The sequence below is a fragment of the Myxocyprinus asiaticus genome, chromosome 8 (assembly GCF_019703515.2).
Source record: "Myxocyprinus asiaticus isolate MX2 ecotype Aquarium Trade chromosome 8, UBuf_Myxa_2, whole genome shotgun sequence".
Taxonomy (NCBI): domain Eukaryota; kingdom Metazoa; phylum Chordata; class Actinopteri; order Cypriniformes; family Catostomidae; genus Myxocyprinus; species Myxocyprinus asiaticus.
This window is the reverse complement of record NC_059351.1, coordinates 46,749,779-46,764,864: the sequence shown is the minus strand read 5'-3', so window position 1 is coordinate 46,764,864 and position 15,086 is coordinate 46,749,779. Positions and strand designations below refer to the sequence as shown.

The 15,086-nt window shown below is 41.3% G+C and overlaps 1 protein-coding gene across 1 annotated transcript in view; it reads left to right on the top strand.

The window, feature by feature from the left end:
- Nucleotides 1-15,086, top strand: part of LOC127445324 (VPS10 domain-containing receptor SorCS1-like) — a 239,462-nt gene that overhangs the window by 167,616 nt on the left and 56,760 nt on the right. The window contains exons 4-5 of the mRNA XM_051705325.1: nt 2,533-2,691; nt 12,377-12,450. Coding sequence (XP_051561285.1) covers nt 2,533-2,691; nt 12,377-12,450 — 233 coding nt within the window. The remainder of the gene's footprint in view (nt 1-2,532; nt 2,692-12,376; nt 12,451-15,086) is intronic.

The following is a 15,086-nucleotide window of genomic DNA, read 5'->3' as shown; positions in this document are numbered from 1 at the left end:
TGTGAGTTCATCAAATTTATGAGCTTCCTGTCTTGTATACAAAATACAAATTGAGACACGCCGTTGATGATGTGTCTTAATTGCGACTGACTTGTATTTTTGTTTTAAAGTTTTCAAATCATTTTCTGGAGGTGCAGGGCTGTGAAGAATTTCTCATCTGAAATGTAGCTATTTTTTATAAATCTCCCTTGTTAAGTGAAAAAAGGATTTTTGTTTTAATGAGGAACACATATTCATGGGTCTTGTTATAGCAGTCTTTCTACATACACATGGTGTCTTGTAAAAAAATGTGAAGTCTTACTTAAAGGGATAGTTCACCCCAAAACTAAAAATAAATTATAATTTAGGCTTCTCGCAAACCCGTATCACTTTCTTTCTTCTATGGAACACAAAAGGAGAAATGTATAATGTTAACACAGCTCATTTTCAGACTATAAATGTGAATGGTGACCATGGACTGTCTAGCTCAAAAAAAAAAAAGAAAAAGACAAAAAAAGCACCACGAAAGTTGTAAAATATGACACTTATGCTATGTGGAAGTCTTCTGAACCTACAAGATAAGTTTGTTGGAGGAACAGACTGAAATAAATGTCATTATCAGGGCCGTTTCTGAGCATATGGTGGCCCTAAGTGAAATCTTTTTAAATATATTAAAAATAAATTAACATCTTTACAAATGAACAACAAATGACTGTAAATAACAGTAAATAACTATATACAACAGAAATAGCACCTTCAACATACAACCAATAGAACAGCTGTTGTGCATTATTGCTCAACAGAATTTCTCTCTTCCCAATTGGACCACAAGGGGGCCCACTGTAACTGTCTAATTGAGCCATAACTGTTGCCTGAGTCTCACTTACAGCTTTGAGTATATTTAAAAATTAAACAAATAAATAATAAAATACCTTGTTTGCAGGGTGGCTCAGGGGCCCTAATCAACCCCCTATACCAAAACTATTTCATTCTCAAATATCAGTTGCCCTTATACGTGTATATAGCACATATTGTATGGACTACCTTTATAGTAGGATTTCTGTTTGCCGGTAAATACCGTTTAGATATTACATGTCAACACAATGATAACAAGGCTTCACTGACATAGAGGTTTAAACTCCCCGCAGATTGCGAAGTCCTAATCCGCGACTACAGTGGGTTGTATCCAGCACACTGGCAAAAGTATTTTCCATTATTCTCGTCTTGCATGCCTGCAGAGACAAGCTTCTCACTTCAGAATTGCGTTAAAATAGCCATGCGTTGCCATCTTCTGAAGGAGAAGGACAGCAGGGTCATGTGCATCTCAAGCTGTAGAGAAACGCTGCACACATTTAACTTCACGTTGGCAGCAAATTGCTTCTGTGCTATGTAAAATCTGAGGAAAATAGTCATTAAATTAAAGAGAAAGAAATTAGCCAAGGTGAGAAGACATAACCTAACGATTTTTTTTCATTTTAATATTTCTTTGTGAACGAAAAGATGTGGCATATTGCAGTCTAGCAGTTTTCTTTGCCCTCTGTTTTTTTTTTAGCAAAATTTTTTTATGTTTTGTTTTAATTAGATGCTAATTCCATGACTGCAGTTTTTTAATGGAAAAGCGGCTATAATGAACAAACGTTTATTGTTAATTCGACTCATTTGTGTCATTATTATATTGCATATTATGCATAGTCCATCGCTTTACAGTGCAAAATAAAAAAAAAAAACTAAATAAGATGCTACCACCCCTGGAGTTCGCTAGTTCGAATCCCAGGGCGTGCTGAGTGACTCCAGCCAGGTCTCCTAAGCAACCAAATTGGCCCGGTTGCTAGGGAGGGTAGAGTCACATGGGGTAACCTCCTCGTGGTCGCTATAATGTGGTGGCGCATGGTGAATTGAGCGTGGTTACCGCGGTGGATGGCGTGAAGCCTCCACACGCGCTATGTCTCTGTGGCAATGCGCTCAACAAGTCACGTGATAAGATGCGCGGGTTGACTGTCTCAGACGCGGAGGCAACTGGGATTCGTCCTCCGCCACCCAGACTGAGGTGAATCACTACGCCACCACGAGGACTTAGAGCGCATTGGGAATTGGGCATTCCAAATTGGGAGAAAAAGGGGAAAAATCCCCCCCCCCCCAAAAAAACTAAATAAGATGACCAGATTTTTTCCAGTATGTCCGGTAATTCCAAGACACGTTAGCCAGCACCAAAATTGCTTACCGGAAACTCAGTTTTATGGTGCTTTTTTTGTCCATTTGAAAGTTGGAAAACTCTTGGTCACTGTTTACTGGTTTTGTATGGAATAACAATTTTTCTAAATGTCATTTTTTGGGGGTTTCACAGAAGAAAGAAATGTGTTATATGAATAAGAAACAAAATTATTGTGGGTAAACACTGTCAAAATGTTCATTTTTGGCTGAACTATTCCTTTAAAATCCTCAAATATCCTTGCTGAATACCCTCAGGGCCACAAGCCGAGGCATCTAAGATAAAAAAGGAAGTTTGTATGGATTGAAAACCTCTTTTTTCTCTCTCTCGCTCTCTCTTCTCAGATCATGTTGTTGACAGATCCAGAAGTGGAAAGCAGTTTACTCATCAGCTCGGATGAAGGCGCCACCTATCAAAAATATCGCCTCAACTTCTACATCCTGAGCCTGTTGTTTCATCCAGAGCAGGAAGACTGGATCCTTGCTTACAGCCATGACCAGAAGGTGATGATTCTTTATGGCTGAAATGTTCCTAAACCTTACAGCAAACAACTTGGTTTTAAAGAGGTAGATCACCTTAAATGAACATTATGTGATCATTTACTCACTCATTTTGTTCCATTACTTTTTCTTCTTTGGACCACAGAAGGAAATGTTAGGCAGACTGACAGCCTCAATCACCATTCAGTTATATTTTATTATTTATTTATTTATTCATTCATTTGTTCATTTTTTTTTTTTTTTTTTTTAATGGAACATTATGAGGGTGAGTTAATAATGACATAATTTTCATTTTTTGGGTGAATTATCTCCAGCGTGCCATTAGCAAGGCAATGTTCTACCACATTTTTCCCTGCAAAATATAAGCTATTGCTAGAAAGCCACAAAAAACACACATTGATTGCATTTCTATTCAGGATAAAGAATATTCTAGAAGCAAATTGCAAAGAAAGACATTATAATAATGAAAAGCATGTGTGTAAATGCTTGCTCATCAGTAATCTGGACTTGAAATATGTCCTCAAAAGGCAATTATCAATGTGAGAGGAAATATGTCTTAAAGAGATGTCAGTGAGCATAAAGTTGGCAAACAAGGCAATTTATAGATCCCCAGTTGCAGATAATTACCATTAATTATTTGCTTTACACCAAATAATGGTTTAGGGCAGGGGTCCCCAAACTACGGCCCGTGGGCCAAATACGGCCCTCTGAAATGTTTTGACCGGCCCGCGGAACCATGCCTGTCACACGTTTTGACCGGCCCGCGCCGGAAGCGTGAGAATGTTTTGGTGGCTTTTCATGTCGGTAAGACTGACTATAGTGTGAGCCAACAGCATTCGAGTATGGGCTGTTAAGGAGGAACATATCAATGGTTTCACCCACTGAACAAATACGCCCCTTCACTGAAGTACGAGTCGGTCGTTTGAGTCCGCTGCACTACGTAACTTTGTGTTCTCTAGCGACATCTGTGGTTGAAAGTTAAAATTGCAAGTAATTTGCGGAAGAACACTTTACGTCCGTCGTGTTTTGACACTACTGCTCTGGTGGATGAATCTCATGATTTGAGCTTATTGCCTGTGTGTGATCATGACTGGAAGATATTCAGAGCCGGAGTCATGACGTGCTATTTTCATGTTGCTATTATTATGTTAAACGATGAAACATTTAAAAAATGAAATATTACTTGCTTCGGTGAAGATAAATAACGCTTTCCTTTACATATTTTGAATTAATTAATTTTACATGTATAGCACTTTTCTGACAGTACGCTCAAAGTGCTTTTACACTGATAACAAACCACCACCAGTTACCAGCATATTTTAATATGATTATTCAAGTGTTTTATCTGCTATTAATGTTTGTATTGTACTAAACTTATTAATATAAGAGGTGAAACTCGTGATATAGCTGATACGAGTTCAAAGGAAGACTTCATTTTTTTCATTATGTACATCCCAGTGTTAATCTCATCAATGAAATCACTAACGAAAACATTTGTTGACGAAGGTTTTTTATTTTTTTATTGTTTTATTTTTTTTGTCAACCATAGCAAAGACGAGATGAAAAAGGCCCATCATGAAGATTATTAAATGATTTTATTAAAGCATACTATTGACGAAAATATGACTATAAAAATTATACTGCAAGATATTAACAGTGCAAGATATAAACAGAAGAAAAAACTTCTTGAGAATCTGTATATAGGCTAGAAGAAAATATTAGATATAGATTCATCTAATCCATGAATCCAGTAGGCTGTGTTAGGGATTTCTCCGCTTGAGATGCGTGAGTTGAATGCGCTAACACCGGCAAAATGAACAGCTTTAAAACAGGCTAAATACCTCATTCAAATGCATCCTATTTATACACAAGATTCCACAACATTTATGGAACAACTTACATCTACACAGTGAAACGACGCGCATGTCAGAATATGCATTGCGTAACTTGCATTGTGAATACGTAGTTTCCATAGGAAATACGCTACACACAGTGGCTGTGTCTTGTTTGGAAGGATGCATCCTCCAGAGGTCGCATTTGTCGGCTGCATACGTCATCGAGGCTGTCTCGTTTCAAAAAAGTGAGTAGGACACTTCGAATGCAGCCTTCGAATGCAACCTTCTTTCATGGGAATTTGGAGGATGCATGAGGTGTATCCTTCGTGGGCACTCACAACCCACAATTCTTTGCTTCAACGGAAATGTCTAAAAAAAAGAATGCCTATTTGCCCGTAAATATGATGTTCAAATGCAAGGAATGTTAATTCCCAAGTTGAAGTACCTCAGTAGATGGGTGCAGAGTATATAATATGTATAATTATATTAATATATAATTAAAATAAAGTATTAGACTAAAAGTACACCTGTAAAATCTATTTTCTTTTCTCTTTACATCATTATAACTCTCCTAAAACATACCTCATACATTCCCATCCAGAGGGACTTTGTTCCCTTCTCACTCAAAGCACTCGTGCTTGTTAAAGAGTGCCGTGCTGTCATAGCAACCATGTTACATTCTGTTTCCGTTTGTCCTACGAAGGCCATCTCGTTTAAATGAGACTTGTTTAAAGGAGGACACTCGATATACTACAGCCTTCAATGGACGCATCCTACTTAGCATGCAGCCTTCCAAACGAGACACAGCCAATGTATCCTTTCACAGAAAATTAATACTTCTGTAAAGCATGAAGAATTCAGAATATAGGCTAACTTCTAAAAGGTAGCTAATAGTCCCGTCTATACATTATTATTCCAGGAGCTCAAGTTTTTCACAACAAGGACAGTATATACATATATACTGTGTTTTTGATACATGTTCACTTTAGAAAATGTTTATACATTTATTTTATTTTTTTTTATAAATGTTTGAAAATTTGGTTAAAGTTTGGTCTGTTACAGTTTGACACTTTTTTGTCCATCATCAGGTAAAATATATTATTTTTGTTGACTAAATTTATGTAAAAAAAAATTCAGAGTAAAACTGACTAAAATTAATGAATATGACATCTAAATCTTGACTATTTTTAAAATGACATTAACAAAAATTAACACTGGTACAGCCTCAGTTGATAAAGCAAGTGAAACTCTAATAACACTGTAAACAAAAAAAAACATAAAACGAGGATTAAATAATGATGGGGATAAAATATACTTTATTAAACATGAAAATAATATTCTTAAATATGCAATATAACAATGACAAGAAGTCAATTTCAACGTAGATACATCGTGATCGGTAAACAAACAGGTAATGTTCGATTCATAAAAGCATACAACCCTTCCAGACAACAAGTCCAAACATTATAGCAGGTAAACAACTTTGCCAAACAGATAACATCCATCAAGACTGCAGCGCTGCTCTCCTGGACTGTGTGATTGTGACTGACTGAACTGAACTGAACAGCGTCCTCAGCCAGAAGACAGCGGTACTTCTTTCCTGTGTGTGCGGACATGAAGTAATGAAGCAAGGAGGAACGTCATGGTTACTTTCGTAACCTCCATTCCCTGATGGAGGGAACGAGACGTTGTGTCGATGTAATGACACTAGGGGTCACTCTTGGGAGCCCCAAACACCTCTGCTTTTTTGAAAAATGGCCAATGAGAATTGGCGAGTGGGATTTGCATGCCACTCCCCCGGACATACGGGTATAAAAACAGCTGGTATGCAACCACTCATTCAGGTTTTGTACTGAGGAGCCGAGACCAGGTCCCAGCCATTTCAGTGGGTAGTTCAGCGTTGTGGCAAGAGGGACACAATGTCTCGTTCCCTCCATCAGGGAATAGAGGTTACGAAAGTAACCATGATTTTCCCTATCTGTCACTCGCTCGACGTTGTGTCGATGTAGTGACACTAGGGGTCCCTATACAAAACGCCACAACTATCTGAACTGTGTTACGTGAACTGGCGGTGTGTGACTGGCAGACCGCTGTGTGCCTCGTAGCCAGTGCACCAGGCCGTCACGTAACCTCCCCCAACGCTCTTATGAGCGTCGAACGGTCCTTCAGGAACAAATGGACTGCCCAACGATAGGGACAGGCTAGCCCAGCCTAGGCCACTTTTCCTCTCTTTTCTCCCCAAAACGAGTGGAATTTGTTAACCGACTGGGAGCCATAAGTGTCTGCGTCGGGGTGTCCCTCCCAGACCCTGCCCAAAAGGGGGGGGGGGGGGTATTTTGAGTGGAATACATCACATGGTCTTAGCGAGTCTTGTCGGAAGTATGTCATGTGGAGAAGTCCCATGGTAGGTCCTACCCGAAAGGGGAGGAGTTTCTACAGAGCATGGCGACCGGGGGCAGAGGGGCCTCTGCCCAAGGAAGACACTGGGGTTGCCTTCGGGGAACCAGCACATGTGGAGCACCTACCTCAGTACAGCGTCTTATTAGTACACGTACTGGGCTGGCAGCGAGTTTCTCTGCAAACTCAACTGCCAGAGGGCTAAAGAGGAAAGTCATCCAGGAACCACAGTCTGTGAACACGACTGGGAGTCAAAAGCTCACGTCTTCACCTCAAGGGAGGGGAAAGGCGCTATGCGCAAGTGGTACACCCGGCCAGCTGTCCCGGAACTTACCTGCTGATGCCTGCCAATACAGGGGATGAGACCCAGTGACTGTAGAACCTCGCAAAGGTGTTGGGTGTTGCCCAGCCTGCTGCTCTGCAGATGTCTGCCAAAGAGGCGCCACTGGCCAGGGCCCAGGATATATGATAGAGTAGGATCATAACCCCACAGGGGGTGGCACATCCTGAGCCTGATATGCCATTGTGATGGTGTCAATGACCCAGTGGGCGATCCTCTGTTTGGAGACAGCGCTTCCTTTCCGCTGTCCACCAAAGCAGACAAAGAGCTGCTCGGAGCTCCTAAAGCTCTGCGTGCGATCCAAATAGATGCGTAAAGCTCTCACCAGACACAGCAACGCCAAGGCTGGGTCTGCCTCCTCCTGGGGCAGCACTTGCAGGTTCACCACCTGATCCCTAAAAGGGGTCGTGGGAACTTTGGGCACATAGCCCGGTCAGGGTCTCAGGATCACTTGAGAGTAACCCGGACCGAAATCCAGGCACGATTCGCTGACAGAGAATGCCTGCACATCCCCTACCCTTTTGATGGAAGTGAGCGCAGTCAGGAGGGCAGTCTTCAGAGAGAGTGCCTTAAGCTCAGCTGACTCCAAGGGCTCAAAGGGAGCTCCCTGTAGACCCCGAAGGACTACAGAGAGGTCCCACAAGGGGACATGGCGTGGTCTGGAGGGATTCAACCTCCTAGCACCTCTCAGGAACCTGATGATCAAGTCGTGCTTCCCCAAGTACTTACCATCTACTGCATCGTGATGAGCCGAAATACAGGCTACATACACCTTCAGGGTGGGGGGGGACAGCCGCCCCTCCATCCTCTCCTGCAGGAAAGCACTGATCTGACTGCGCATCTCTGGGGGTCTGCGTGTCGGGAAAAACACCACTTAGCTGACAGACGCCACTTCAAGGCATACAGGCAACTTGTAGAGGGCGCCCTAGCCTGAGTGATCATGTCTACCACCGCGGGTGGTAGGCCACTTAGGTCTTCCGCATCCCATCCAAGGGCCAGACGTGGAGATTCCAGAGGTCTGGTCGCAGGTGCCAGATGGTGCCCCGTCCCTGAGAAAGAAGGTCCTTCCTCAGGGGAATTTGCCAGGGGGGGCTGTCGCGAGGAGCGTGAGATCCAAGAACCACATCTGGGTGGGCCATTAGGTTGCTACTAGTCCTCCCTGACCTTGCACAGGGTGACCCGAAGACCCAGTCAGCTGAGGTGCCAGAGCACAAGGTCCCTGTGTGCACACAGCAACTCTTGAGAGTGAGCTAGGATTAGCCAGTTGTTGAGATATTTTAGGATGCGGACACCCACTTCCCTTAGCGGGGCAAGGGCTGCCTCTGTGACCTTCGTGAAGACGCGAGGGGACAAGGACAGGCCGAAGGGGAGGACCTTGTACTGGTACGCCTGGCCTTCGAAGGCAAACCACAGGAAGGGTCTGCACAAGACGTGGCAGTATGCGTCCTTCAGGTCTACCGCTGCGAACCAATCTTGATGCCGGACACTCGTTAGAGTGCGTTTTTGCATCAGCATCTTGGACGGGAGTCTGTGCAAAGCCCGGTGCAGTACTCACAGGTCCAGGATTGGTCACAACCCACTGCCTGTAGAACCCTTTCTTCATCTCGGCTGGAGGGACAAGCTCTATCGCGCCCTTGCGCAGAAGGGTAGCGATATCTGCACGCAAGGTAGTGGCATTCTCGCCCTTCACCGAGGTGAAGCGGACGGCGCTGAACCTGGGCGGGCGCCTGGCGAACTGAATCGCATAGCCGAGACGGACGGTCCGGGTCATCCATCGCGACGGGTTGGAAAGCGCGAGCCATGCGGCCAAACTCTGGGTGAGGGGGACCAAGGGAATGATCACGTCGGACATACCGAAGGGTGGGGCCTTGCGGCGGGGCGGAGCTCGAGGTGGGGGGAGGAGGAATCTCATCCCCATAGTCCACTGGAACCTTTCCCGTGTGGGCGTGTTTGTGCCACAGCTGTGCGCACAGGGGTGGGGGGTCCGCCACTGGAGCGCCATACCTGCCAAAATGGGATGGTAGACGGTGGTCGTGATGACGGCCGTGCGCACCGGATATGTGACCCAGGAGACAAGGGAACCATTCTTTTGTCACGTCTTTGGATGCCGCAGCCTCCTGGGCATGTGGCAACAAAAGATTCTCCTCCCGGCCCTCCAACGGGGGATGGAGTGGTCTGTCGACCAGCCGTGATAGCAGAGATAGCATGTATACAATGACAAAATAGGACTAACTTAAAGCAAGTTGCTTAGAAATGTATACATATAATAAAATTACCAATATTAAAACCATGTTAAAATTAATCCATGTAATAAAAGCAAAAGAATAGTCTGTGAGAAAAATACTGTAGGCTTACTTCGGCCCCCCTTGAAAACAGCTCAGAGTCACATGGCCCTGGAAGCAAAAAGTTTGGGGACCCCTGGTTTAGGTCTAATTAATAATAAAACGTTTACTCTTCTGAACAAATTGTTCATTTGTCTAAAAAGAAACTGAGATCTGAAATTCACAAATTGAGGCCTAAAAACGAGTCAAAAATCTTTCTCAGAAGGACAAAAATATCTTATTTACACAGCTTTCTGAGGGAAAACATTTTTAGAAAGATGCCACAGATATGTAAAACTGATGAAAATGTGCTGCATGTGGTGACTTAATTACAACAAAAATTACCAACTTTATAAGGTACAATTATTTTATTTATTTTTTTAACTCAGTCAGCCTGACTATATTAGGATACACATTCGATAGCCATTTTTAACAGTCAGATTAGGTACAAATATTCCCTGAATATTACACCAGCACATTTTTTGTTTTTTTTACAATGTAATTATGCCTCTACGTAAAATATTTTTTCTTCAAAAAGATGTTTCTAAACAATGTCTAACTGGCATAACATTACAAAAATGTATTGAAAAAAAAAAAGAAGATAAAAAATAAAAGTGAATGGTGACAGGTTGTCATTCTGCCTTATGTTTCCTTCTGTGGTCCAAACAACAAAAAAAAAAAAAACAAGCAAAAAAAATCCTAATGTTTTCTTCAATAAAATGACAAATAATCATCATTGGCGTAACAACAGGCAGCTGCCCTCGGACTTGAGGTGAGAGCGGGCCTATGATGGCTGACGATTAAGGAACACCGCAGGCCTGAATGGCAATGAAAAATACCAAGGGGGCACCGAAGGGCACCCCCACTGCTGCCAACCCCCTCCTCCCAAAGAGAGGCGACCAATGACCCACCCCCCCATTTGCTTTGTATTGGGGCCCGTAAGTTAAACCACTGTGCCACAGAAACGGGTTTACATCATCAAATACCATGATAGTTTGCACACAGGTGATGATGTTAGCTCACAGTCAGTTTGTCAATATTGACAAATCAACATTGACTTCACCCTTGAATGAGGTGCATTGAAAATGAATTGCAATTAAATAAACACTATCAAAAATAATTATTAGCCAATTGAAGACTAATAGCTTACTGTTTTCTCAATATGCAAGACTAGCCACGGTTAAAGCCACAAAAGAAAACAACACAAAAAGTAAACAATCAACAACCAAATTAAAGTCCTTTCCAAATAAATACCACAAATATATGATTTTTTTTCCCTTTTCTCCCAATTTTGAATGCCCAAGTATACTTAGTATCCTCATGGTGGCATGGTTACTCACCTCAATCCGGGTGGCAGAGGACAAGTCTCAGTTGCCTCCGCTTCTGAGACAGTCAATCCACACATCTTATCACGTGGCTCGCTGTGCATGCCATGGCAGAGAATCACAGCACAGGAGGCTCATGCTACTCCCCACGATCCACGCACAACTTACCACACGCTCCATTGAGAGCGAGAACCCCTAATGGAGACCACAAGGAGTTTAACCCATGTGACTCTACCCTCCCTAGCAACCGGGTAATTTGGTTGCTTAGGAGACCTGGCTGGAGTCACTCAGCACACCCTGGATTTGAACTTGTGACTCCAATGGTGGTAGTCAATGTCAATACTCGCTGAGCTACGCAGGCCCCCAAATATATGCATAATTAATACTTGCTAAGATGTTTTCTCTTACAAACGCCTTCTCACAGTTTTTCAACCATAGTTTAATTGGCAAAGTTTCTAATTTAGTTTGAGCTGTTTTATAGTTATGGTTAAACATACATGAGATAGGATGCAAGCTAAAGTCGGGAATCTTCATCAATGGATGTGAATGGTGAGTATTCTACCCTGTCTTCTTCGATTGATTCTGGTATGGTTTTGTTTGATTCTTCTGTTTCAGTTTGGTCTGTTCTGTAAGTCTACATATAACCGAGTTCCACCCACCCACAGTCAGATTGTTACACTAGAAAAAAGAGATTGTGATATCACAGTTCCCTACTGCCGTGCAAATCCAAATGCTGCATTGAAACCCCCCACTGTTTTAGAACTGTCTGCTAAACCTGGCAAAAATATGCTGCTTTGTGCAAGGCAAGGAAAGTTTTCTGAAAACTTTTGCTCAACACTTAACACACAACATTTGTCATTAGTGTTGTAAGTTCAGGTGTTAAACATTTGTGCTATCTTTCTAAAATTATTTCCCTCAGAAAGCTGTGCCCATATGTTCATATCATTTGGTTTTGTTTATCAGACGTGCATTCTTCCATTGATGTGGACAAGACGTCATGCTAACATAACGGACAATGTTTCATGCGCTGCCATTCACTGCAACACTGCTACTAAATACACACTGATTAAATGACTCTTATCAGCCGGTTCTTTTAAGTGAATGAAATAGTCTAAAAGAATCATTAATGGAACCATTAAGGAGCCAGAATAATTTAGAAGAATCAAAACTGAAATTGTTAAATCATAGATTCATTCCTACCCCCAAGTCTCTATGATATTCTGTGATATTGCTTAGATAGGTTTCCTATTGTATAATCAAGAACAATTAAAAAGCATGAAGAGTATAGTGTACTGTTCAGCTTAATGCAACACTTGCAGAGAAGTTCACTGAACAGTAATGGCACTGGGTTGTTCCAAAAACAATATTGAATGATAGCAGCATGTTGCACCCGAACAGACGGGATTTTAATCGGATCCTCTTTGCTAATGATCAGCTTTTACTCCAACTAACATAATATATCTTCCTTAGCTATACAGCTCTGTTGAGTTTGGCCGTCGCTGGCAGCTCGTTCATGAGCGGGTGGCGCCAAATCGATTTTACTGGTAAGTGTTCTCTGTGTGAATTCTTCTGCTGTGTGTAAAACATCAATCATTTAACCTCCTGCATTCTGTGGCCGATAAAAAAATAAACCAAAGAACATGGATTGTTGTTGAGCCCATGTGTTTTTTCCTGCTGTGTTCTACCCCCAACGGAACGCTATCTCAAGGTTTACTTCCAAATGTTTCGATGCTCTTTAATGAATGTGGTCATTAGACCTTGATACTAAGCCAGAGTCAGCATTCACATTGCAAATGATTTAGTCATTAGGAAAGCTTATTCAACTCCAGCTCTAGACAGTGGTGATTAAATGGACCTGTTGAAAATACATTCTAAATGCGATTTAGTGTTTATTGCGGGTCTCAATTGGACAAACTGGAATAAACCGAAAAGCATTTTAAAAGCAGATTAATTGTTTTCTCTGACAACTTTATTTAGCCGGTTTCAACAAAATGCTACAGTAGTGGAAATAAATCAATTTAATTAATTAATAGCAATAGTACAAGGAATTATTTGGATAAATTCTATTCTTAATATGCATCAACACCATCAGATGTTTTTTTTTTTTTAAAACAATGTGTACTCTCATGTCACATTTTAGTGTATATGTGTTAAATGCAGGAGAGTTTTTTTTTTTTTTTTTATTTTTATTTTTTATGGTAATACTAGCTGTTAAAAGAACATCCCTTAAAAATCCCCAATAATTTCTTGGCAATTTGAGTGACAGAGTTGACATGGTTGTGACACAGAAAAAGTAAGGACAATAACTTAAAATGATAATGCTGTGCCACTAGCGTCACCAAATGTAATTGCAAAAATAATCACTGTTTTCAAACAGACACCAAAAAACTCCCCCTGTCTTGTGTTGGTTGTACAAACAGATAGTCCCTTCCCAAATTGCCAACCAGATTCAGTCATTTAGGACCAGGGTTTCGTTTTTGAGAACACTGTTGTATTGCGGTTTTGCATAAGCACAGTCGAAGTGGGACAGAGCGAAGACATCAGAGAGTGAGCCTGGAGAACCGTTATTTTTAGACCGGTAATGATCTATCCTCACAAGTTCCCCTCTATGAACTCTCGCATATAGAGTCTTATTATCCAAAGAGAGATGAGAATTATAGCCCTTTCAAATGTATAGTTATTGACTATGTGAAATAAGATTGTACTGTTTGATGAGTTACACCACCAGGGTGACTTGAGAGATGATTGAAACAGAGCTGTGGTTGGATAAAATGGATTTTTGTACCTGTCAGTGCTTCAAAGGAACTGTGATCTTATTGGGCTCTATTCTTGTCTAATACCTGCACAGATTTAGACTCTAGATGGAATTGGACAGGTCAAAACTCTACCTTTACCATTGATCTGAAATCAAAACCCTAGACAGGTTCTTGTGGATGTTTGAAAATTAACCATTCTTTTGAAACGAGGAAGGTTGTAGGATAATGTTAGATTGTCAGGATATAACTGAAAGTTACCTGAACAAGCTGGGGGGAATTCACTAATAAGGGATTGCACAAGCTAATAGCGGCATTTATTTGTATGCACTGTCTGCCTTATTTTAGCACCTGATTCACTAATGGAATTCACTAAAGTGCAACCATGCCAAAAAATTAGTGTTGAACACAATTTAATGCAGCAAACTACCGCAATCTACCTACTTATCTGGGACTGTACAGCATCGCTCCACCACTGCGATCCAAACACCTGAACTGGCTCTTTAAATATTTAAAATGTGCTTGACTACACTGCACTAGAACTTTTTAGACCGATACCGATTTTAGAGAAGGAAAATTCAGCGATTACTGATATGGTGGCCAATATAGTTAATTTTTGAGCTGTAATGAAAACAGACCATTTCTATGTGGATTTTTCACTGATTTTGCACCGATATGACTATGCAAAGGTACTCAGAAGGCTGCTTTCTTAAACAAATATTTTTATCAAAGAATATTTGACATTATTATTATACATTGTCAACAAATTCTAAAAATGAACACTGAGAAAATAAGTCAATTGCTGACCATTTAAATAAAGAATAAATAAAAATACAATAAATAGCTAAATAAACATCAGTACTGTAGGTTTAGTATAAGTCAATTGCTGACCATTAAAATAAAGAATAAAAATAAACTAGCTAAATAAACATCAGTACTGTTTAGTATCAGTCAAATGCTGACCATTAAAATAAAGAATAAATAAAAATAAAATAAATTGGTAAATAAACATCAGTATTACTGTTTAGTATCAGTCAAATGCTGACTATATTAATACTGCCGAGTCAAGATAAACAGTGGCAGCCGTTTCTGCTATACAAGTTCAGGGGAAACTTTCAACGATGGAAAACCATTTTAGATATTACATTTTGTAAATGCAAAGACTGGAATTGTTCAGTTGAAGGGGGTACCAAACTGTGAATCCTGAACAAAACAGTTTGATGAATACATGTTGTGGCAGCAGGGGCGTGGTCGAGCAGAGAGAAAGCAGTAAGGGCGCTTGCACCTGAGCTAGATTATGTGTAACACCTGTCTCTAATTCCAGCGAGCATGGGGAGAGCAGCATATAAGCAGCCACACCACCAGTAGAGAGGGTGAGAGAGTCTGGCACAAAGAAGGCCACGGTGCTCCTGAAGCTGAAGTGTTTA